The sequence below is a fragment of the Gymnogyps californianus genome, chromosome 27 (genome assembly GCF_018139145.2).
Source record: "Gymnogyps californianus isolate 813 chromosome 27, ASM1813914v2, whole genome shotgun sequence".
NCBI classification, from domain to species: domain Eukaryota; kingdom Metazoa; phylum Chordata; class Aves; order Accipitriformes; family Cathartidae; genus Gymnogyps; species Gymnogyps californianus.
In genome coordinates, this window is record NC_059497.1 from 4,242,736 (window position 1) to 4,268,443 (window position 25,708).

At 44.1% G+C, this 25,708-nt stretch overlaps 2 protein-coding genes across 3 annotated transcripts; both read right to left on the bottom strand.

Annotated features, from left to right (window-relative positions):
- Positions 1 to 35: 35 nt before the first annotated feature.
- APOBEC2 (apolipoprotein B mRNA editing enzyme catalytic subunit 2) lies at positions 36 to 9,751 on the bottom strand. Its single transcript, XM_050911339.1, has 3 exons — positions 9,582 to 9,751; positions 1,221 to 1,768; positions 36 to 640 (listed from the first exon to the last, which is right to left on the bottom strand). The coding sequence occupies exons 1-2, from the start codon at positions 9,707 to 9,709 to the stop codon at positions 1,228 to 1,230; spliced, it is 669 nt and encodes a 222-aa protein (XP_050767296.1). The 5' UTR covers positions 9,710 to 9,751; the 3' UTR covers positions 36 to 640; positions 1,221 to 1,227.
- A 7,347-nt stretch (positions 9,752 to 17,098) lies between these two features.
- TSPO2 (translocator protein 2) lies at positions 17,099 to 22,129 on the bottom strand. 2 transcript variants are annotated; one of them, XM_050911373.1, is made up of 4 exons: positions 21,970 to 22,129; positions 20,131 to 20,337; positions 19,529 to 19,664; positions 17,099 to 18,569 (listed from the first exon to the last, which is right to left on the bottom strand). In XM_050911373.1, the coding sequence occupies exons 2-4, from the start codon at positions 20,301 to 20,303 to the stop codon at positions 18,387 to 18,389; spliced, it is 492 nt and encodes a 163-aa protein (XP_050767330.1). In that variant the 5' UTR covers positions 20,304 to 20,337; positions 21,970 to 22,129; the 3' UTR covers positions 17,099 to 18,386. The 2 variants fall into 2 exon arrangements, with proteins under 2 accessions (XP_050767330.1, XP_050767331.1); XM_050911374.1 differs by lacking the exon at positions 21,970 to 22,129 and adding an exon at positions 20,900 to 20,960.
- Positions 22,130 to 25,708: the final 3,579 nt, after the last annotated feature.

Below are 25,708 nucleotides of genomic sequence, written 5' to 3' on the forward strand. Positions count from 1 at the left end.
TGCAAATAGAAAAGAAGGAATAAACAGTGCTATAGGCTTTTGCAGTGACTTCCAATTTTATTTTACTTTGCTTTTCCCAGTTTTTACAAACAACATTGAATAAGGGGAGAAGGTATTTGAAATCAAGTACTTAGGGTTCCATCATAACTTAGAATAGAGCAGTTAGCTGTAATTTAAATCACAGCTCTGATTATTGAGGATTTGATTATTGAGAAAACCTTTTTTTTCATCTTAAATCCCTTTCTTCTTTACATTTATGAAGTATGTACTTTCTAAACACATTTGTCTAATTGGCAGCTTTGTTCTAAGATCTTTTCTCGTAAAGTAGTCCCGGTATGTGAGGCCTACAGTCTTTCCTGTAGGTCCACTGCAATCCATCTCGTTCAAGGCTTTAAGCACACAGTATGTTGCTGCCTTTTTTCCTATCAGCAGAGGCAGCATGGGTTTGGGGTGGGGAGGAAAAAAATAAACCAAAAAAATTCCAAACACCAAAGATCTGTGTTGTATATGTATTTGTAGTCCATCAGGGCCTAGTCTTCCAGAAGTTGGTACTCTGTCCTGCTGGAATCAAAGCTTTGGAAAGCTGGAGTGTCCCAGATGTCCATTGCATCTCTCTTCATAGATCTTTCCTGAATTGGTCCTGGGGAAGGAAAAAGAGTGACATGTTAGAAGCTGTGAATGCTTTCATGTTTTGTGGCTTAAATAGGTGACTTGAGTACCCCTTAAAAAAAAAAAAAAAGAATTCTGCAATGATAACTCTGACTTTCTTTAGTGGTTGGTTTTTTTAGAGGGCTAGACTTTGGGGGGGTGGGGGAAATCCCCTTTTCTCTACATTCCTCTCACTGTTTCCACATGTGTCTTGAATATCCTGCATGTGGGGAACAATGAGGTATTCTTGTTGCACCTAGTGACCCTTGTACCTTTTTATTCTTTATTCCCGGAGGTGTTTCTGAGGAGGGAAAAAAAAACCCAAACCAGCTCTAAATCCCTTACGTGTCTGCTGTGGAGGAGCCTGCTGTAATGTTACTACCCTTGAAGGGGTGAGGTACTGCCTAGGATTATTTTCAATATTCAGGTACAGGCAAACCCAGCCAGGTACATATGAGAGTAACAGCAGCTGAAATTGGCTCTGGGTTACGCCTTTAACAACCTGAAGAAAAAAGAGCAATCTGTAATACTAAAGCAAGGAGATAGGTGACCAAGTGGAAATCCTCACTCACGTGAGCTTCAGTGCAAAATTTCAGCCAGCTTTTCTTCATAATACTGGAAGTTCTCTTGAATGTCCTCCCACGGCACGAAAGCCTTTGCTTCCTCTCCTTCCTCCTGTTCCACAAAATTCTGCCAGACATACTCAAAGTCTTGAGGCTTCATAATCCTCAGCTTGCAGCCAGCTGACTTCATTTTTTTCAGGGCAGCCTGCATTTCTGGCTCTTCCCACATGAAGAGGCGCCCTACCATGATTGTCAGATGCAGGTTCTTGTTCTTCTTTAGCATCTCGGTTATCCGATCAGCACAGGTCACACAGGGACTGGAGGAGACGTACCAGGTGATGTTGTAGCGGAGGCTTGATTCGCACTTTGGTAAAATTGTGTTGAAGAAAGCCATTTCTGCATGGGCGGCTGCATGCTCGTCTTCCAGGTAACCCCGAGAAGTCACTGACTCTTTGCCTTGGGTCTCGAGAACGTAACACAGGAAGGTTTTGTTCCTGCCTGAGCTGTATTCCACGTTCCTGAACTGGAATTTGAAAAATATGGCTGGGAGGCGCTCCCTATAGAGAGTGGAGAGGAGAGAAGCATCTCAGAGGCAGATAATAAAAGGTTATAGCATTGGTTTAGTTCCTGTGTGTGATCTTGGACAAGTCACTGCATCTATGATGGCTGTATTTCTCTGTGTATTAAAAGGAGATGCCTTTTAATAGGAGGATAAAAGTACATTAAAAATTGTAAGATATTCAGCTAGTTTTGCTGTGTGGTGAGGCTTCCAGGCCCGTTCTCACTACCTAGTCTTTTTCACTTAATTTTAACGAACTTGTACTGGGAATTTCTGGTATCTGCATTGAGGTAGTTGAAGACGAACCTGCTTCTGAAATGTTCTTCTTGAGACTACAATATTTACTGTTGGTAAGGAGGGACAGCAATTGGCATTTTCCCAGTCTTAATGCACCTGTAGACTGAACTACTGTTCTTCTGTTTTCTAGGCCATTAACATAGTTCTTTCAGGGTGGTGGCGCAACGTTAATCTGCGGGATCTGTTGTCCTAAATTGTTAGGATGATAACTCTGGCATTGCTAATTAATGTTTTACCCCCAGTACTTTTGCAGTCTGGATTTCCTCCGAGTAGAGGCAAGCGTGACTGACTAGTTGCAGTTTTTACGTGTTCTAGTTTTACTCTTCCAGTATCAGCTGTATACTAATACGCAGTAGGATTACATTGTGACTTCGGTTTAATAAAATATCTGAGATCAAATCTAACTTTGCTATGAAAAAGTGTATTTCCTACTGAAGTTTGATAGCTGTCTCATGGATACTACTGATAAACTTCAGATAGATACTTTTTTGAATTTGTTGTGCACCTCTTCCATTCTGGGTTTCTAAATAAGCATAATCCAAAGTGAATCATCGCAGTGAGTCATGTGTTTGCAGTGCTCTTTCACCCAAACAAGGTAGTCTGCTGTTACTTAGGGAAGTTAAAATGGGTCCCTTAAAATACTGCATTCCTGACTGAAGAGGTGAAAAAGGAAAGCTGCATCGTCTCATAGTACCTGCTCCTTTCTTACGGAGTACCAGGCTTTCCTGATTGCCCCCTGTAGCATCTAACTGTGGAGTACATCAGTACAAGAACTAGTACTTGAAGGATGTTAGGTGGACAGATGAAAAAGGTGCCTTGTGACTTGCTAAATGCTACAAAGGATGGGAGTGAAGACTGCACAGAGTAGCCAGAGTGAAATAATGAAAAGTAGTAACACAACATTTCATTTATTACACACTAGTAATCTTCTGGCATGTTGTACTCCTCTCATCTGAGCTTTAGGTGGACCTATAACCTTGATATTCCCAGTGAGGCAATAATGAATCTTTGTAAAACAGTAAGTGTCTTATTTATCCTTGTCTCATCTATAGTCAGATTATAATGTCAGGCCTCTCCAGGGGGTACACTGAGCAAAGGTCAGGAGAGATTCTCAGAGTGTTGGAAATTTTAATTGGGGAGAGCAATGAGGCTGCAGGAGTAAGCGGCAAAGCATCATTCTGCTGAGAGGAAAGAACAATTTGTGATGCAACATCTCACAAGATGTCTCCAGAGACAGTGGAAGTGAATGGTATGGAAAAGAGTGAAAAGAATCAAAATCAGTTGTTATGCTTGCTTAGTAATGTGGGAACAGCAAGTGAATGCACTGTCAGTTCGCTAGTGGGAAATGCCGGTATGGGACCCAGTGAAAATGTGGGCTGATTACAGGTCAGGAATAAGGACTGTTCATGAAGAGCTGGATCTGGTCCCTTTTAAAATTAGTGGATGTCTTCCTATAGAATGCAAAGGATAAAGCTTTGCTAGGACTGCATGAAAAGCCCCAGATAGCATGATATTCTGTGCAAATCACAGGGACTGGAGTGGGACTGAGCAGAAAGACCGGGGAGTAGGCACTGAGGAGTTCTGCACGTAATACCTGGCTGCAAATACTGCATTATGTACCGTAAGCAAATGGCTTTTTGCTTAGAACTGAATTGGAAATAGTCTGCTGTCTAAATATGTAACTCAGAGTAAATTATAGCTATTGTCAAGCTTCTTTAGCTGTGTTATTTTAAAAGTTTAAATACAATTTCCCATAAATGTTTAATTCCACTTACAAAGTTTCAGAAATTTCTCTTTGGTATGTGTATATTCCATACTTGTCTTAACGCAGCCAGGAATTTTCTTGCTGCCAAAGTCCTGTGGCATTTTTGGCTTTTGAGAAAGTTAAAACATAAAAGAACACCCTCCCTATTTAATTTTTTATGATACTACAGTAGTATCTAGGGTCCATTTGGGCCTGCTACACAGATTCGCAGTAAAAGGCCTGGAGTTACAGTTCCCACTTCTGTTCTGGATTTCCCAACGCATGATTTTACAGATGAACAACTTCACTTGGAATATCAGTGTACTATACCAGCCAAATAGTGTGAGAGTTGATGCGGTTAGGTTGGCACAGTTGTACTTTGTACTGAGAGAGGAAGATCATTAGTCTTCCAAATGCAACAAGATGTACGAGTTGAAACAATTTTGTTCATAGAATTGCATCTACACTGGGAATATCTACTGTTGCTGTCAGTCAGGGACCGCTGTAATTCTTTTCACATTGATTTGTGACAGTGGAAGTTTAGAGTACAAGTTTGGCTTTAGAAATTTTACTAGAAGCATGTTTTCAGCTGCTTCTTAAACGATATAATTAAAACCTTACCTTGTTCAATTCTACTTAGATGAGATCTGCACAAGACAGGACTTAAACAATAGAAAAGCCTGTTTGGGAGCCTTCCACGCTATTACTGTTTTAGCTGGCAGTGTATTAATGAAGGATGAGAAGCAGTAGCATGGATACAGACTTTTATTTTGATTAATGAGCAAATAAATCATGCTGTTTGGGTATGATTTGGTCTATGGTTCTCTGGTTTGCATTGAGAGTTTGCACAAGCCTAGATAAGGGAAACTTGCACTGGCTTGCACAATTTCTGAACTACCCAGAAAGACTACTTTAACTTCCTTTTCTTAGCATTTTGACCTCTGTTCCCTTACGTTAGATGACTTAGTTACCTGTTAGAGCGAGTCTCATTTTCTTCAAGATGAATTGCAAGACTTGCACTGATTTTATTAGAGCATTATCAGACTCTAATTTAGCATAGTGCCTTTTATTCCCTGAACTGCTTTCTCTTGTTCTTTGAGACAAAAAAAAAATTCACATGCTTCCTAGAATAGCGCTTTTCCTGCTTTATATCCTAGATAATGAGTGGTTCTTTGGTTAATGATTTAATGATTCTTTAATTAATGATTTCTTTGAAGTCCAGCTATGTTGGGTCTGACATAAGCCACCCATTGCCTTGTTTCAGAGCTAAGTTTGTAAGGCTACAGTAAGTTGTTTTAAGATAACATCATGTTTTTAAATGTAGCACATCAGAGTCACATGGAAGTTCATTCCTGATTTAACTCTCTTGACCGCAAAGCGGTTACATCAATGATGAGATTGAGTCTGTATGTTTTGATGAACTGTTTAAACAGCAGTGATCTGTTCCAGGATGTATTGACTCAGAGGTGTATTTAGTCAGGCCTTCTAGACGGATTTTATTGCTTATCATCTCGGCGTCTGCCTAAGATTATCTGGGATGTTCACCTAAATCTGTCCTCCTAGCACCATGGAATATGCATCAGCTTAATTAATAAGTTTCTGATAAAGAATATAAACAAAGCTAAGGGCGTTTTCCAAGTCTGTAAGTAGCTGGCTGAGAGCTTGGAAAATTTGCTGATCATGGATACGCAGGCAACCAATGAGCTGTGTGTGCTAGGTAGCAAGCATCTGCTTAATCCCATGTAAACCAGAGCAGGGAGGACATTTCAGCACAGCGTGAATTGTAAACTTCTGTCCTGACAGGGCTTAGCTGAGTGCTTGCTATGTGACTCTTCCCAGCAGCGGGGATTCGGGCAAGGTGTCTCTGGTTCCTGTGAGTAATTGAAAAGCCCCGTAGCGAGTGATTCAGCAGTGAAAGAATGGGCAAGAACGAACCATATGTACCGTAAGAGTGCCTACGTACTTAAATGCTGTATGCTGCGTAATCTCACCTTTGAGTTACAGCATGCTTGGCAGTTGACCCTCATAAGTTATTGCAAAGTGAAGTATCGTAATTGTGTTGTTTATTTGGGTAGATTAAAACTCTTTGCAAACAATTGAGCATCAAAATACATCCCTGAAATAGCTGTGTCAACTACTAAAACTAAGCCAACTTCTTTGGAAACTCAAGTCTAGCTTTGAATAGACTGTTTGTGAGTAAATGACTAATTCTTGGCAAGCCTATTTTCCCATGTTTGAATGACAGGTGGTGTAAAATGTTAATATTGTCTCTATTTTACCCTTTTTTTTTTTTTTTTTGTTGCAACATTAAGGAAAGATAATGCTAACAAAATATGCCTAGGAGATGTGAGTTCCATTCTCCTATGTTCTTATACTGGAAGCTGTACTGCTATAAATGTTAAACATAGAAATTGTGTCATCTTGCGTGTGACTTCGCAATCCATTAAAATATACAAATATCAGATATTTCAGTGACTAGGCTAATTGCTTTTCTGCTTTTATTTTTCCTTGCAATTAGTGAAATTTTCTTGCCATTTCCCTCTCCAGTAAAGGCTTCATATTCAGTGTAAGACTTGCAGGTAAGTTTTATGTATATGGAAGGTTCTTTTAAAAATTGTTTACAGGTACTGAACTGTCACAATACTCTTAATAATCACCTGCTCCAACAATAGGATGCAGGTGGTCACATAGCTCACTTGCGGTGTATGGGAGAGTAAAAGTTGGAATCTTCATTCTCCTACTTTTCTGAAGATCATCATTAAATGGTGATCTTTAGTGATTTTCTAAATGCCTCAAACCTGATTTATCGAAGTGCTTGCCCTAGGTTGCAAAGTGTTTTGTCATCTGTTAGACCATATTGAGATGAAAAAGGTTGAAACTTTGAGACAGAAACCTCAGTCTGTAAGAATGGTACTGGATGGAACAGGTAATGTGCTTTTAAGTTTGCTGAAATAAGGTAGGCCGAGGAATAGAGCAGCTGCCCAGCATGACCCCGGCACTATTGCACACTGGGTAGCAGAAGAGAATGAGAACTTCTAATGAAAGAATAAAAATCTGGGATTATCTAAAAGATGCTGTAAACTAGTAGGACATATTCTTTAGATTTAAATATTTGTTCAATGACTGTTTATACTACAGTCTTAGGTTATTTGAGCTGAAAAACTGTCCTTTTGCTTGCTCTTTGGCAACTATTCACAAATAAACACATTCATGCTGGGCTCATTGATTATAGAAAGTCTGTAATGATCAGCTGTAACAGGAACCAAGGATTTATCACTGCTAGAAGAAGCCTCATTTACACCCTGGGGAAAGTGTAAATAAATGTGTCTACTTAAATGTCATGTAATGTACACAGATGGGGCTTATATTTATCCAGGACTGTGTTGAGCCAAATGTTGACAAAAAAGGGGTTAATATTCTTAAACAGAGTAATTAGGTTTCCAGTCTTTTTCTTGTAAGCCAGACTCCTCAGAGCTATAAGCAACAGCTTGAAAATGTGGCTGTGTGTCATAAGGTGCCCCTAATCCAAGGGCTAAAACTGAAATGCAACGTAATTGAATTTAAGTGCTTCCACAGTTGCAGTTATGTGTTTTCTCATAATTCACATAACTGGCTTTATTGGCTGAAAATTTGTAAATAATTAGAAAAATCCAAACAGTGATCATACCAGGTCGAGGCACGGTCTAAACTCACAGCATACTTCTTAAAATGAAAGTAAAAATTGCTTGATTTTTCTGTACCTCTTTCAGGGTCCTTTAGGATTTCTGCTTTACTTCTGCATTCTCACCTTTAATAGCCAGCATATTAGTAATAAACTAATAATCAGAGGAGACTTGGTCATGATTCCTGCGGGAATTTACCAGATATTTATAAGCACTTTCCAAATAATACTGTGATGAGGACTGTATAAATACTCACATACTGTGGTCCCTCACCAAACGTCTGAGTACTTTCATTTCAGAAACTTACACTCCTGTCTTGCTTGGTATCAGGGTATAGAATGTGAAAATTGGCTGGTACCAGCTTAATGTATGTAGATGCCCTAGCACAGACTTCAACTCGTCCCTAGAAAAGCGTTACCTGAGGCTTCCTTGCATCACTTGCCGCTCTTACTCTAGTACCTCTGCCCCGCTGCAGTTCCAGCAGCGCGGCTCACTCCTAAGCCTCGGCAGGTTAAGTGTTCCTATTGTCACCCCCTTCTGCAAGCGCATGTCATCCCTCGCATTCTTGCTGTCGCCTTTCCGGAGTGGAAAGTCCTATCAAATTCTGCAACACCCTTGTCATTTCAACAAATAATTTCATTGCGGGATGACACTAAGAAAGTATTTTTCATCCATGATTAGCACACCAGTTCCTATCCCGGTCGATCAGGTTTGCAAGGAACTTTGAAGATACTGTGCAATTCCTTAGCATTTCTAATTGCAAGTTCAGTGCTCTAAGGCTGAAAAATCTAATTTCCTCATTGAGATTCATTTTAGTACGTGTCTTAAGTGTCTAGAAGCTGTCACCATATGTGTCATTGCCCCAATGGCTTATATAAACAATTTTTGGTGTCTTAGCTTTGTTCCTAGCAGAGGGATGTGCTTTTCTTAAAAGCCGCTGCTCTAGCAGACATGTCTTATTTTTACGATTGTGTATGATGGAGACCAAAGGCTGTGAACAGCCCCACCCCAAGAAGTGATTTTTCAGAGGAGACACATTTTAAGAAGAAAATGTGGGGTTTTTTTCACCCCTGTGCAGGACTGTAACCCAGTTGTGTGACATAGGTGCTGTCCTGCCTCAGGCATCGTTTTCAGATGTGCCAGCCAAATTTAATTTGCAGAATCTTTCTTACCAGTGACCATGTCGCAGGCAGAAGGATTCCAAGTGGGATTTTTAGAGTCTGGCCTGAGCTTTACATTCAAGCAGCTGGAAGAAATCATGATTTTGGTTTACGTGCTGGGAACACTGCCTTGGTGACTGCTGAGGGAGACTAGAGGGAAGAATGACATAAGGCATCTTGCTACTACTACAATGAGCATTTTGAAATGCTTAGAGATAGCAGATTACAGAGTTTTTTCTAGTTGCAGCTGTTAATTATGTCTGACAGAGTTCAGCTTCCTAGTAGATCTCCATTACATCTGCCTTTTGCAAAGGCCAGGCTCACTGGAGCAAAAGGAGCTGCTTGCTGCTTTGCTGGCTTGAAAACTGCCTGTTGTTTTGCTGCCTTCCTGCGAGTTAGGCTTTTTTGAAAGTCAGGTTCCAGCTGTGGGTGTGGAGCCCTTGAAGATGTGGAATTTTAGCTCTCTTGAAAAAATCTGTCCCTTAGGTCCATAAAGCAAATCATCCATAGCAGGGGTATTTTTCCTAATCCACAGACAGAGAAACTTTCAGACAAGAGCCATTGATCACACCAAGAAATCAATATTCAGTGCTCATCAAGGGCCAATACCTTCCATCCCGCTATCATCAGGCAAGCGATCCCATTGCCGTCAGTGGGACTACTTGCACTGTAAGGGAATCAGTCAACACTATAGGAACAGGCCTGCTTGTATAAAACAAACAGATTTGTCTGCCTGCCTGGTGTGAATCCATCCTCTGTAAAACTCGGTGAACCTTCTAACAAAATCCCACAATAATGAAAGCCATACTCACACCATTCAAGAATATTCAGAAGTGCACTGGCTGAAGATGCCGTCTTTAATTACCCAACGTAAGAGCTGAGGCAGAGACCTTTGAACATCCCCACTTCACTCTCTTGCACCCTCATATTTACATCTAAACCTCTTACCCTGTCACGATTTCAAATGGTGGCAGGTCTTCCCGCTTCAACTTCTTCTTCTTTTTTTCCTCGCCTTCTTCTGCGTTGTCAGGTTCACCGTTCTGGGTGTTGCTGGGCTCCTCCTGCTTTTCTGCCATCTTCTTGAGTATAGCAGTATTAAATTATGGCCACTGGGAAAAAGAAAGAGCAATTTCTGAGAGCTCTAAGGGAGAGGAGACAGCAGAGGGAGGAGGGAAAAACAGAGCTGGGAGTTCCTGCACTAGGCACAGTTGTCAGGAGCTAAATATGGAACAAAGCAGCAATGATAGAGGCTGGATGGGGTAGGATGACCCAGGGCTCTCAGATGTCGCCTCCTTCCCTTGCTTTCTCTAGGTCTTTTTTAACAATCTCTCCTGCTCCCCTTTTAATTTAAAATTAAGTGACGACTTCGCTGTGGGCGGGTTAAGCAATGGATGGAAAATCCTGGAAGCAAAAGTATCTCTTTATCCATTAGTGTGACAGACAGCTGGCAAGATGCAGAGCTGGCAGCTTTTCCATCTACCTTCTTTTGCCAGTTTATTATATTGCTGACCTTGAAGGACCACTGTTTTGGCTCGGGCAAGAGGGGGAAGGGGCAGTCCCCGTTTGGTTTGCTGAAAAATCCCCATCGTTGGTGGATTTGGCCTCGTGGGCCACCTAGAGCATCACAGGAGTGCTCAGAGGAGCAGGAGACCTGCCTTTCCTTCCCCCCTGCTCATCCATGCAGGGACACTGAAAACAGGAGCTGAACAGGTTGAAATCTTGCTTGTTGAAATTGGTGTCAGATCGTACTGGTGTAAATGCAAGCCAGAACCTTCTACCAAATATTTTAAAGTCAGCCTTATAATTCACAGTGGGGCAGTATTTCTGGTGCAGGGCGATTCCAAGTGCACGTGCTGAGCGTCTGCCCGTTGTTCTGTATTTTTGCTCTCTGTTGCCTGAATGTTTGAAAAGTGCCCGGCATACTGCGAGCGATAACATAGCGAGGTCAGAGTAAGCAGTTGAAAACTGCTGGGCTTAGTGATTCTTGCAGTATTTCTTTGTTTCTTTCACCTTTGCTGCCGCAGAGGATGCAGATGTTGAATGAGTGATTGCACCGGAGCCAAAGAATCGGATAGATGAGAGCCTGCGGTGGAGGTGTGATGAGAAGTGAAGTGTGTGTGGTTATGCGGCAATAACTGTGACTGGTGTCAGCAGTGTGCCAAGGACGGAGTACTGGAGATGTTCTGGTACGGTACTTACTGGGATTTGCCTGAACTAGTGTGGGTGTGGAATCTGCCTTTCATACAAAGAGAAACAAGGAGGAGTATAAAGATTTTATTGACGCGAGTTTGGGATGTTTGGTTTGCTCGGCACTGTATCAAGCAGATTTCTTGAAGAGGCTGTGGTAACTTAGAAGGATACTCAGGGGTAATGTAGCTTTCACATGAGCTCTAAAAAGAGGTTTTTATGTTTGGGTTGGGGGGGGTTGTCTCTCCCCCCCCCCCTTCCCCTTCAGGATTATGTGAAATTCTTCCAATTTCTCATTCTAAATTTAAATCATTTAAAGTTTGTATAAATCCCATGTGAGCCAAGCCTAATGAAAACCTGAGTAAGATTTTTCTCAGAGACTAATCCTGCTATGCCATGAGGGTGAAAGTAAATGGAAAATGTGTAGCTGTGCAGAACTCGTGTTTCAGCCAAAGCATATTAGAATTCAAATCTCCAGTATCTTGGGTTCTGCACTTAGTTCAGAACCCACTGTCATCAAGATTTGGATAAATATGAAATATTAAGCTATATTTGACAGAGTATTCAGTCTGTACTTAGTGGAAAACCTGCTCTTAGTTTGAGGAGGATAAACTGTATTCTGTAGAAATCAAATAGGTGTGAATACCTGCTGTCAGGCCAAACTCAGTCTTCATGATACCGTTGTAGTCAGCTCTTTAGAGACTTTAGAAGGGTCTGCACTATCACAAAGTGAAATAAATTTAGGCCGTTGGGCAGATAATTTATTCTGGCTACTCTTTCAAGCCCCCTTGCTAACAACAGCCTGCCTTTCTGTGCTACAATATCCTTTGAAGCTCTTCATTAGTAACATCATTGAAATGCAGTTGTTCTGGGGACAGAGCACACCCCCCCCCCCCCTTTTACTCCCACACTGTTTGTTAGTGATGAGAAGTTGTTTATTTGATGGCTGACACAGCTGGCATGGAGAGTATTGTGACAACAGTGCAATCAAGGATTTAACAAGTTCCAAGACATCCTATCCGTGGAACATATATCTTTTATTTTCATGGTGCAGAATTTTATTTATTTTTAAGCTTAAAATACTTTCCTGGAAGGCAGGTGTAGTGTTTTTCCTCTTGCATGGTAACTATGCTCAAATTCCAACTCCCCTGTCCAATTACGCTCACCTTTGACATTTCAGGCAGTGTTTTTGGGGGTGGGAATCCTCTCTTAATGAGTGACAGCTTGTTTCCTTCTTACTCTTATACTTTGAAGCAGCCTTCTAGCCCCTCTTCAGTCCCTCTGACCTACTTTTCTTTATTTTTGGAAGCTCTTGATGGCTGGGGTCCCATCTTTCCTGCAGCCTTTAGCTTTCACTGGCCTGGCCCCTCTGCAGGGTTCAGAGCTGAGCTCTAATCTAATCTCGGGAATGTGGCACTGAGACGCTACCTCTGTCCAGCCCTTCTCCAGCTGCTTCGCAGCTCCATCTAGGGCAGTGCACTAGTCACGATCCACCCCCCTGCAGCGTCTGCCTGCGCCAAAAATATAAAAGGACACCACCGAATTGCTGTCAATCTGACATTTTGCGTTAGAGCCATAGGAATGAAAGCTTTGATCAGTTTTGTGCGGTTGTTTTTAAGTAACCCTGGTTCCCCCGAGGTGTGCGCCTGTGTAGAAGAGCATGCGTACATGGGCCTAATGACTGAGGCCAGTGATGGAAATTTTTTTCCGTCAGCTAGTTTGGAGAAGGAGCTGGGGCACGGGTGCTGAGAGGTGCCAGGGATGCAGCTCGCCTCGCGTAAGGACCTCCCAATGGCACTTCGGTTAACTAAAATCATTGCACTTGCCGAGCAGCATTTTCATTGAGGTTTCCCTCCACCCTGCCCCTCTCCCCACTGATTTAATGCTTTATTTAGTTGACTATGAATTTTTTCTGCTTGGAGAGCCCCGCACAGCGGAATCGCTGTTCAGCCACAGAAGAGGCACAAGAGATCCGTGCGTGCGTCGGGTGTCACGCAGGGAGAATGAGCATCAGCCCGTTGCCTCTCCCCGTTCGCTCCCCCACGGCAAGGGCTAAGCCACGCTCGTTTCCAGCAGAGCCCCGTGGCCTCTCCCCGTACCCAGCCCGCGGGATGCAGGCGGTAGGTGCGGACTCTTCCCTCGTAGGTAATCCTCTTCAGCATCCGCACCTTGTGTGTGGGGAAACCTCCAACGGGGTGACCACAACCCTGCACTGCAGCCACAGGATCGGCCATTGAGCCGACTCCATCTCAGCGGCACAAACCCAAGCTGTGGTTTCCTGCCAGAGCCTGTTCTCCATCCTGTGACAGATGTGTCCCGCAACATCTGGCAGTCTGTCTCCCTCTGTTTTAAAAGGTCTGGCTTCACTGTGTCAGGGCATCAAGGCCAGGATGCCTGAGCAGAGCTAGATGAAGTAATGGGAAGGCGTAGACCTCAGAGACACCAACTTGCAGTATGATTTGAAGAGCTGTCTGCATGGGAATGCTGCCAGCAAAGGCGACTGCTAGCAAGGCAAGGCTAAGATGACAGCCTGTTCTGGGAGAAGCTTTCTGGCTTTGCTGGAGTATTGGATATTAAGGTCTGATCCTGCATCCATCCAAGTCCAGAATAGTTTCCCCACTGACTTTAGAGGCATTTCTGAATGATCTGATGACTTTTTCCCCCATCTTAAATAGGTATCTCCCATAGAGTACTGTATTCCCTTGCCCTGTCTCCCAGGCAGGTCGTCTGCTGTTCCTCTAATTGCAGCAGGAGTTACTTTCCTGAAGTTAAAATGGCTGTTTTCCTTTCCTGATCCCAAAGGGGCAGTAGAAGAGACCTGGCTGTGAAAGTCCTTGCCAGGAAAAGGAGGCTTTTATTGCATTCTCAGGCTGGAGGAACATTTTTGGATAGATGCGAGAGTGAAATAAGACACTGGCTGTGTGAGTCATGGCTGAGACGTGCTCTCTATTCCAAGGGGACAGCTGGTGGCACTAACAAAACATCTCCCTAGATACATTGTCTGGCAGCAATCCCCTTCTGCTTTTTCCAGCTGTAACTACCGTTACATGATAAATAAATAAACACTCTGACAGTGATGTGCAGAGGCAGCTTTCCTTCCCTCGCCCCCGGAGGCTCTCACCTGTCCCTCTCCTCCCGCTGCAGAACCACAATGCCAAGATTTAAAAGAAGGGGCAGGAAACACTGGCGTCACACTGCGGCATCGCGTGGGTTTGACCTGGACGGTGCCCACGTCCCTCCGTGCAGGGTGGTAGCTCCCCGTGAACGGCACTACACCAGAGCTGAAGTGAGCCGTGGTGCAGGCAGAGATAAGCGATGCTCTCACCTCCTTGCCTGCCTTATCTTCGCAGCTAAAGCCTGGGCCTCCCTGGCCCGTGATCCCCAACCCTCGCACACCCGTTACCACGCTGCTGTAGAGCCGGGAAGGAGTCTGTTTTGTTGGCAGGCGCTGCTGGCTGTCCGATTAATTCAAAGCCCAACTGGAAGTTAATGGCAGCTCCACGCAGCACAATCTCCTTCCTGCTGGGCTTCTGCCGCAGTTTTACTGGGAGCAGTTCAAGGGGAAGGTCAGCCCCAGCCATGCTGCAGGTGCTCAAAACCACAGGAATTTATATTCTGCACCACCCTGTGCTAACAAAGGGGTAGGGGGGGAGAGCTGCTGAACCGTAGTCACCTCCTGAAGTTTACATGCACACAGCAGCAAATCCTCTCTAGCATTTGACTCTGTATTTTAACATAGCTCCAGACATCAGCAAATCAATTAAAGTTCCTTACTACTGAAGCCAGAGTGTTTTCTGGAACAGCTGGTAAATTATTGAATGAGACAAGGCTTAGGAAAAGAGGCTGGACTGAAAGGCGGAAAGATTTTGTTTATGCGCAAATATTGTGTATCCAGCAGCGAGGGGATGTGCCCTTTGAGCTAAGATCAAGTGTAACGGTCAGTTTAATATCGAATACGTCTTTCTGGTAAGACTGGCTGAAGTTTGAAGAGAGGGATCATCATTAGACACGGTGATCTGAGAGGCGGCTCTTCTCTCTTAAATGCCACGACCCCATGAAAGCTGTCACAAATGCACGGCCTTTGTCTGAGTCACTGCTTGACTCATGTAGACCGCGACATGTCCCATCGTGGGTTATGAATGTTCCTGATGCTGGGTGGGACACGGTATCCATTCCATAAGCTAATTTAGGCGGGGCTGGACAAACACCTTACATGCCTGCTAAGGTGATCCAGCCTGCCTGCTGCCTGGTTAATGCTGGCATGAGCAAAACTTCCCAGTGCTCCTTCTGGATCACCTGGGAAAAAGGGCCCTTCAGGAAGATGGTGTATGGCAGGAGGCGAGCCTGGAGCTCACGCATAGCAGACCTCAAGTGAAATCCCCTTTCTCACTTGGAGGCAAAATTTCCCTGGTTTTAGCAAGCCGGGTTCCTCACTGTGCTTTGGATTTCTAGCACCTCTTTGTTTTGGTTTTTTCCTCTTCCCTTTGGTCTGTTTGTAGCACAGGGATGGATCCCGACAAGGGCTGCCTGGCCATGTGCTTCTTCCAGCCATCGTGTGACCAGGAGCACGAGCCCCGTTACGCAGCATTAACGGGAAACCAGGGCCCCTCTAGATCCACAAAGGCAGAGGCTGATTTTGGTCTGCACTGCACAGTATAACTAAGAAATTTTCTAGATGAGTGACTTTGAAATGTCATTAAAGTTATGTTTATGCAAGGGGTTTTAGTGTATCTGTTTAAATAGCAAATATACTAAATGATGCTTTAAATATTAATACAAGAGGGTGCTTTGCTGCATTTATGTCAATTGATTTCAAGCTATTATGTATATTACATGTAGGAACATTGGCTGTTTTGCTGCCTGCCAGAAAATGCAAGTAGCGAGGAGAAGCTATTGGTGCGCTGATAGGTGCACTGGAAGGAAGAGGAACTGAAATGAAGGCAAGAACAAGTCAGCTAGTCACACCAGTTGGGAAAATGGGGAGGGCAAACATGAAAAGATCAGAAAAAATCTATTACTCTCAATTCCAGATTTTCCTTTCCCTGCAGAAAAAAAAGGGAAGAAGGGGAAAGAGGACTAATTTATGAAAGCTGATCAAATATGCATCCATATATTTAATTTGGAAATGTTATTAAAACGTTGCAGGTTTGAACCAGATCTAGAGTTACTTACCAACTTAAATGTGATTTAAATAATACTCTTCCCCTTTTCAAAAGCAGAGATCACTGTAAAGACTTGCTTTATCTCTCCTGGCTTCACTAGGTGGCTCTGCTCATCTCTATTCCTCGTGGCTTTGCCATGCTAACTAGGAAAGGACAGGTGTAATGACGTTCAGGCACCCTAAATCATTCTTAACTCCACTGAATTGAATCTCCAGCCCAGATATTAGCTACTTTTTAGGAAGAAATAATTTATGTCTTCCTGTCCTTTGGCATGTGGCTTTCTGGAAGACACAAGCGAGACATCACTGCAAATAAGCTCCGTGGTAACATCCAGTTATATAAAGCCCTGAAATACATAGGACTTTTTTTTCTTTCCTTTTTTTTTTTTTAAAGTAGCTTATGATCTTTCTAGTGCTGTTTGCAGTGTTCATGCTTTATAGTCCTACTCCTGCTTATAGCCACATCTATTCAATGGCCTGTTCTTATGCAGCTTTTACTCGGGAGATTACAGCAATATGCTTGCAGCAGCAGTCCTGTATAAAGGTGTCCTGTAGCTAGAAGGGAAAAATAATGGATGGGATCAAAATGACAGAACAAGATATATGACCAAATTTTAAAAAGGTACTACAAATTTCAACTGCTCTCAGCTGCTGGTATTTGCTTCTCTTGGCCCCAGCTTTCAGTCACGCTGAGCACCCAGCTCTGCCGTTGACATGAGTTGGACCTGGGAACAGTCAGCATCTCTAAAAATCAGGCTTGACGTGACTCAGGAAGGACCCCAAACCCAAGAATTAGCTTCCTTACCTTGAAGCTGTGGGTGAAGCATAATGGAGGAGCCTGTCACGGGGATGCATCCCCAAGTGAGCGTGTCTCTGCTGTGCAGGGGCTGAAGGAGCCTTTGGGACATTTAGGCTCGAAACCCACACAGCCCATTTACTCCTAACGTGCACCCAGGAATGAGTCTGGCGGCCGGCGCCCGGCAGAGCCTGGCTGCCGATCCCCTTCCCTTTGGAGCCAGAGCACAAGCCACAGACTCCAGACAGGATCCCTTGAGCTTTTGCAAACCTAGTGCCAAACCGGTAAAACAAGAATAACTTGGATTTATTTATTCTCCAAAAAAAAGTGGCTTGGTTTTATTAGAAGCGAATACAATTTATTTTACATTCCCAGCTAAGCCCTCCTACCCCCACCCTTTGCAAGTATACCCACGCACCTTAACCTACAGTCAGCTGCCGGAAAGAAGAGCCACTTACCACTTTTCTTCACATATATTGCTTCTATCAATTAAAAAATAATAGCAAATATTCTCTGTAGACAGCAACATCTAAGGTTCAGATCTATTAGAGGCAACGGCCAGAATAAAGGATGGACAAGGGCTAGTCCACGCACCTCTTGTGTCTGACTCTGTCATGGCTTGGTCCCATTTCTCTGGAACTACTTGTATTTTAACCTTTCCTGATTAATAATATTCAGGAATAGAAAGAGTCTGGGATGAGATACCTATACTGCCCCTGACAGCTTGGCCTGGGGCTTTTAGCCAATCGTGTAATTACAACCTTCAAGGCAGCGTGAGCAAGTTCTTAAATTTTACAATGGCTCTTGTGTTTCTGTACTTAAAAAAACCATTTTAAGTATTTTTTTTCAAAGGCACTGATGTTAGTTTTTCTTTTCTGATGAGGAATAGCATACAGAGGTGGAAGAGAGAAATTTCCTCTTGGGAGAAGCATTTGCATTCTAATCATTGCTGCTTTATCTTGGAGCATGAAACTCAAGAAGTACGATACTCTACAAATAGAAGTCAAAAAGTGCCCAGTCTCCTTTCACTAGCAGAACAAGACAGATGATTACTGCTTGCTCAGTAGCTGACAGATAAAAAGTTAATGGTATAAAGCACAAACCAGGTGATACATGAAAATGAAGCAACAGCACAAATAATAGCAAAAAAATCAAGTAATCTTAAAAATTGGTGTGCATGAGGGAAGGGCATTTTTGTTTGGTCCCAGAAGAGGAGATGGGATTTACCATGTGTGTGAACAAGTTCAGCTCTCTGGGGGAATGGTCGCAGTTTCGAGGGGTGTCCAGGATTGCTACTCTGAATTACACTGGTATCATGAGATCCTAATTTGGCTAATGGGATTTGACCTGATAGCATTAAGGTCACCATACAGCTGTAGCCCCCAAACCTCAACAGTGCTGGAGAAAATAGTTTCCAGGTTAAGGATGCATGGTTACTTTAAAGGAGCACACAGGCGCATGGTGCGAAGCTTTCTTTTACGCAGCCATGATAGTGGGAGGAGGAGGCATGTTCTCATGCCTGTCCCAAAATGATTCCCCCAAATTGTTAGATCTTGGTTCACATCAACATAGTTTAGTTTCACAAAATGCCTTCATTTCTGTCCAGCTCTTATTCACTCTTTCCTGGTTTTTGCTCAGGGTTGTCCTTCCAGATGTGGATTGTGAGACAAGTCGCCATGGCCAGCCAGCCCAGGTAAGGCACCATCAGCAGCACTGCTATCTTGTTAATGCGGTACCAGGAGCACATCGTGCCTATCACCAGGCCGTCCAAGCACAGGATGTCAATCAGTGCCTGGAGCAGAGAGAAGACAATGACTCTGGTGCTCACTCTTGGGAAGAAGAGTCTTCCCCAGCATGACTATAAACAGTCCTACTAAAAGTGGTGAGATGGAGTAGGAATGGAGGAGGTTTAGCACTGAAAAGTCACCTAGAGTGATCCTAAACCCCAGGACCTTGGCTCTGAACTCTAATCAGTGAGATCTGAATGTACCACACCGGGAGCCAAGACTAATGTTAATTTTTTTTTTGTCCATTATCGAGTTCTGCAGATTAATACACTGTTTATGACGATCAGTGCCCCCTTCTGCTGACAATGCCTATGCAGACAGATCAGAAACATGCTTATGTTAGAACTGATGGCTATTATCACTTAACAGACTTTCTACCCATCTTTCACCCACAGAGTGACAAAATTCAGATGGAAACATAAATCCCACTCTGTGCCTCTGTCACCTCTGGGCCTTGGCACCTGAGGTGAGTGCTTTTTGAATACAGCACAAGTCCAGCTCTGCCGTGCCGTGCCTTACCTTCGTGCACATCCTCCTGACAGGCTCTGCAATGCACAGTGCGTTGTATTTGCTCGGTAAGCCACTCACAGCTAATATGCCCCTCCAGGGATGCTAACTTTGCTGCTTGCCGGCGCAGGGTGTGACTCCCAGAAGGACTTATCTCTAACCCCGAATCCTTAACTAGGAGATGCAGCAACTGGACTATTGACTCCCTGATCTCTCGCCCTGCCCTGGTCGGGCTGGCTATCTGCATGGCAAGAGCAGGGTGAGGAGTGGAAGGTGCTGATATCATTGTCTAGAACCAGGTGCAGCATGAATTATATCTGAGCAAAAGAGCTCTTCTTGCAGCTGTCTTTACAACTGCGTAATGCTAGTTAGAAAACCTCCAAACAACCCCAAAACCCGTGGCAGGGACACCAGCGAACAAGCCTCCAGCAGATGAATGGATGGCTGGATACGTTACCATCTTCAGGTTATGTGCAGCGAAGAGGGGAGGCCAAGCCCAGTTCAAGGCCAGCTGAGCCCCGTAGAGGCCAAGCGGGACGATAGCTTTGCTGCTCCAGCCACCCAGGTCATTCCATATCAGGTAGGAGGCATAGCTGTGAAAAGGGGAGCACATCAGCGTTTTGCAGTGAGTAAACCCCTAATACAGACAAAGTCTTTTTATGTCAGACTGTTTTGCAACAGGGATTTGCAGGACGGTCGTATTTGCACGACAGCTGCATCCGTGCCCCTTGCTACTCTCAAACCCATCGCCTGTCTCATACCTGCGGGGCTCGTACCGCTTCCCCAGGGCAGCGGCTGCTGTTTTCAGTATCTGTTTACAAAGCTGAGCGTGGGCTTCGTCCCTGGCCAAAAAGCATTGCCTGCAGTGTGAATCTGAGGAACTCAGCCCAGAATTTGGCTCAGGCTGTACTTCAACTGCTGGGAATAAGCAGTACCTGACATGCCCTGCTGGTTCGGGTACAAGGGATATCCCAAAAGCAAACGAAAGAGTTTGAAATGACTGCTCCTCTGTGTATTGGAAACAGCAGGACGAGAGCAGGAGCGGTATGCAGAACTTACCCCATGCCAGTGTACAGGACAGTCCAAGCAACAGGGAATATTTTGCGGGGTGGATACCATGAAGGTTTTTTCAGCTTCTCATACCAAACAGGTATTTCTTTTCGATTAATGAACCAGCCAAGGAAACCCCCAACATGAGGCAGGACAGTAAAACCAACAGCGTAAGCCCACATCCTTCCTTGGTGGCTTGAAGTAGCCTTTTGCCTGCTGTAAGTTAAAAACAATAATCGATTATCACTTTAAAAGGACATTTTTTCCTATTTTGATCTTTCGAGCTTTTTCTCTAATTGCCCATATTCCACTTTAGTCTCTAAGGCAAAAGGTAAGTATTTAATATTGTATTCAGCTCTGCTGCTGCCTCCCCTCTGCCCATCTCCTCATCTCTGAAACAGGGGTAATTATTTCTGTCATGGTTACATTTTTCCCCTTGATCTACCCAGCAAAGTCACTCTCCCCTGCTATTTCATGGCTTCTTACAACATTCGTGTGGCAGGGTTCAGCAACGCTGGTTATATTCTTAGAAGACAAGACTGCAGTTACTTTTATCAGTCCTCCTCCGAATGCCAAAGTCAGACAGCACACAAACTTTAATGTATGTTCACGGAGGCTATGCATCTCGGCAGAGCTGTTATCTCGCCTCTACATGCTATTCTGAATATGAAAACCCAGACAGATCATGCCCGGAAATCCCCGTCCATTCTGACTTCATCTAATTTTTCACCATGGATTTATATTTTAAATGAGGTCTATAACAAGACAACATCCTTACAGCAAATTTTAAGTGCTCAATGAACCTTGTTTAATCTTCCCTGCAGCCCCAGCAGGCAAAGGTGGATTCTCATCTCTCTATGCGGGTAAGCTGAGGCACAAGAGTAGTTTCTTAATTTGCTCGTGGTCTTCCTCTTGCATAAAAGGAAGGAACATTTACTTTAATAATTACATTATGCTCCCACACAAGACAGCTATGATAAGGATAACATCTAGCATTTCATTCTCTGTCCCATATCTCCCCTGCCGTTATTCTCTATAGGGCTCTGACCCCGCCAGTCTTCTGTCCTCCTTCCTTTGGTCTCTGTACCTGCCCTTTTGATCCATTAAGGAATTAAATCCAAATTAGCATTCATCAGGGATAACACATAGGATTTGCCAGGAGCCCAGCAGTTTTGTGGTGTCAGCAGAAGTGCAAAATGCACCTGAGCAAATGCGCTCGGGAAAGATTGGTTTTAGCAATGCAAGAAGAGAGAAGCAGGCACAGACAATTCTCTCACCCAGAGGAATGTCCCTGGCACTCTGAGCACTGGTCAGAGAAATAGGGAGCACGAGGAGAGGACTGATCTGCACAGGCATCTCTGTTTGGGATTTTAATTCACAGTTAACACTTTGCTATATCCTAGGCTAATTGTTATTATTATCATCATGCTACAAAGCATTCATCTTTAGAAATGCATGCCAGCAGTACAAGCCAATTTACACATCAATAAGGAACAAGTACCGCAGACACCATCTCTAACTAACAATTCCTTTACCAGACAATTTATAGCGCTATTAAAGTGTCTATGGAACCAGAAAATCAACCGAACACTGACAAAAATAATAGCTGTTAGTCCTGCTTTTAAAGTGTAGAACAGCACCAGCTGAGTTCTAGTTCCTCCATAGTACTTCAGAAAAGTAAAGTGGGAAAAGCAGATTTTTCCCTCCTCCCAACTCCTTTGCAGTTGCTAAACTAACCTGATAGACTGCAGAAATAACTGAGGGTTGAAAATAACACAACACTGTTATAAAACATTTTGTGTCACGGCTGTTATAACTTAACAGGGTAGGAGCTGTAAAAAACCTTACCGTCTCTTACTGCCTTTCTCTCCCTTGCAAAGAAAAAGGGTTGGACATCCAAGGCCAGCTTCTGTCTCTAATGCTGGTGCTGCTATACGATGAAGAAATTGTCAGCTGAGTTTTACCTAAATAGTAGAAAAAAGGGTGTGTGTGCGTGCGCTGGTGGCTGTATCAGATTACACAAGAGAGCCCACGTTCAGCAAGAATTACAGGGGATTTGGTGGTGGTTGAGCAACCGTGGGGAGGGCAGGACCGGCTTCTAGGTCCAGACGCCACTGAGATGTGACATCTGAGGCTCCTGGCTTGGTTTGAGGACAAGCATCTCACCTGTAGGTCGGAGGGTGGCTGCATGGGACAGAGGAGCACCCTTTTATCGGGCTGGGAGCGCACTGGGCATGCGAAAGTGTATAAATTAAAGCGTCACATACAAATGAACGTGGTAATTGTGTAAGAGCTTGTGCGTAAGGGAGCGGGTCCATGATAGTAGGACTTCTGTGCATGTTACATGGATGCAAGCTCTGCTGATTTACTCCATCTGAGGATTTGTCCCAGAGCGTGTCCACGGGTGTGAGCGCAGGACAGAAGGAGCCTGCTGCGGGTACGAGGATGTCCCTGCCATGCCGGTCCCCCGTGTGCTGTTTAACACAACATTGATTAACCAGATGCTTTCGGTGGTCGCCTGTACGCGAGCCTTTTGGCTAAAATTCACTGGAAACCACTTGAATCTAAAATAAAGACGTTACACAAGCATGTTAAATGAAAAAGAAAAAAGCTAGAAATCAATTTCCATTAGTAAGCTGTCTGCAAGGGATGGGAAATGAAACACTAATTTACTTCAGTTATGGGTCATTACCTGAATTTCATGGCCAGAGGCAGAATTGCTGGTTCCTAGCAGAATGCGATATTACTGTTACAACATAGAACCAATGAGATCTTCTGTTTTATTGGGCTCAGAAGGAAATTATTTTTCGTGGGAGGAGAAAGGAAGAAAAAAACGGTGTAAAGGGGCAGATTTTCAGCTAGCATAAATCAATGCACTGCTGTTGCAGTGGTGTGTTTATATAGTGTGATTGCCACTGTGAAATAACAGATGCAGCACACATTAATCAAGCAGTAGCCACCTGCATATTTTCAGAGTCTGTTGCTATTTGCGATTGGAAACTTCTGTCATGCAACGATGCAGCTACTATATGCGACTGAACAGTTTCCATTGCAGTCAGCCACTTCTCCGCTGAAGCGGAGGCGTCACGCAGATTGCCGGGTAGCGTTGCCTTCCCCAGGCTTTGGCAACTCGGTCAGAAAGCAAGCAGCTCAACAGTTTTTAGTTGGTAGTATTTGCTTCCCTGGGCTTGAGCACAAAACCATGATTACTGGTTTGCTTGGCATATAGCAGTTGTATTGCCAGGCTATTTTAGAGTCTGATAAGCTGGAAGAATTAAAAAGTAAGGGTCGAATCACAAGGATCTCGGTAAATTGTGAAGCTGGGGATGATGCTGCATGACTGGGGAACAGCAAATGCAAAGAGGGAAGAAAAAGCAGAGGCAATTACAGGCCTAAACGTCACGTATCAGTCCTACTTGAGCTTCAGAGCAAAGAAAGAGAGAAATGAAGACATGGAGGTACCTGGAAAAATGGGATAATATGTAACAGATTTGCCAGAGGTGGATCACAGCAGGCTGGATGCCATTGCCTGGGCAGATGTCTGTTTCCTAAGCAAGAAGATGGGTACACCTCGCTTGTCTGGACTTCTGAATAGCATCTGTTACGGTGTTTATTAGGTAATGATTAAGTTGAAGATGGCAGTAGGGCTGCTGGGCAGACAGGGAGAAGAGACAGCGAGAGGGAGCGCAGAAAGACAAGGATCGGGTTTGGGAAGAGTCTTCGGTGGCACCAACCAGGGATCAGCACTGAGACCCGGACTGATTTTAAATACAGTGTGAGCACGTGCACAGGCACGCCGAGGCAAGCGTGTGTGCGTGCCCCAGGCCTCCCCTTCTGTATGTGAGCACATGCCACGGGAGGGAACAGTCTTGCAAGAAACCGGAAAGACTTTCTCTAGCACAATATTGGTTTTCCTCTGTTACCACAGATTTATGTCTCAATATTTCTGGTTTGAATCGTTTTACAGTAACGCAAGATGAGGTAATACTACCTCTTAGTAAAATCATTTCTATACTATGTCTTGGTATGCTTCTGATTATTAAAGTAATATTACTGCTGGGTTTCAGATCGCTGCCGTATCACTGCAGTGTGTTTTCGTGAAAGAAAAGACATGGGAGAACTGAGTTACACAACTGTGTTTGTTTTCCTCTTCTTAGCAACCTTTGCACGTTGTCCCAAGAGGTTCTCAGTCTATGCAAGATTAATTGCCCAAATATAAAAGCCCTGTTAACCTGAATATATTATTGAAAAACAGCATATTTCAATCTGCCCTAGTTTTGAAAATAGAGATGCCGGGTCAGCTCCTGGCATAAATCTGCAGCGCTCCTCGGAAGCCAGCGGAGCTTCTCTGATTTACATCGGCAATAAAGCCGTCCTGGTTTGTCTGCCACTGATGAGAGGGTGAGGGTGCTCGCCGAGCTGCCGCAAAGGACGCGGTGGTGGCCGAGGAGGAACCTTTGTGGCAATCACTGTCTTCTGAGCAATTCAAACCTGCCAGCCTCGACATTGCAGAATAGAACATTTAATTTTTCAGTATGAAAAGCCATTTAAAAAAAAAAAAATCCCGTAGTTTTAATGAATAAAAGCTTGTCTTTAGAAGTTTTCAGTTATGTTGAAATAAAATTCCGGATAATATGAAATGATAAAGGAATTTCCAGCTGGTCAACTGGTTTTTTTCTGCGTGGGCGGAGGTGGCCCTGGGCCAGCCAGCGCAAGAGCTCACAGCCCCTCAAAACTTGGATGTGGATTGCTCGGTGAGCTGAACCTTGCAGCTTGAATTTCCACCCTCTCTCCACTAGAGGGAATTTTAAAACAGATCTTTCTTAGGATTAAAGTCCAGTTTTCAGTGTGTTAAGAAGAGTTGCCTGCAGGACACCGCTGTACCTGGCTGCCCAGGAGCACTGGCCCTTCTGAAAGACACAAGGTCCTTTCTCGGTCCTGGCTGATGATAGCTAATCACAGGAACAAACTCTGTTGTGAGACGAATAGCAGGAAAGGCTCCTTAATTTTTTAGGGCTCAGCCTTTGATTGCTCTCTGCCCGTAGGGACGACCAGGCGCACCCCAGCTCCCTGCTGCCGCCCGTCGGGGCTCGCCCGGCTCGCCAGTGGCTGGGGTCTCTGCGTCCCGCAGGGCTGTGTTCGTGGCCAGCTGTGAACTGAAAGGTCAGGCTGAGTTTCGAGGTACATTTTGAATATTGGGGCTTCTCATAGCACTGCTTGTTTGTCAGTAGCAGAGCTGGTGAGAGCTGGCGTACAGAGCTGCCTACGTGTGATAACCGTAACGGGAATGGTTCGGTCTTATCTGCACGCAGAAGTTGCACCTCAGTAGCCAAATGAATAAATTTTAACAGACACAATTCAACGCCTTCTTTCATGTTAGGAGTAGCTTAGTGTGGGGATAGGCAGATGATTGCAAGCAATTAAGTTATGCAGCTTAACAAATTACCAATCTCTGGCTGAGCCTCTTTAATTAACCACGTGCACAGACCCAGCTCAGCACTAATGTGACATAAAATATTTTGCCTTCAACTACTGTGACCAGTAACACCTGCTTTACTAGAGTACTTGGTAGCACTAATTTTGACCT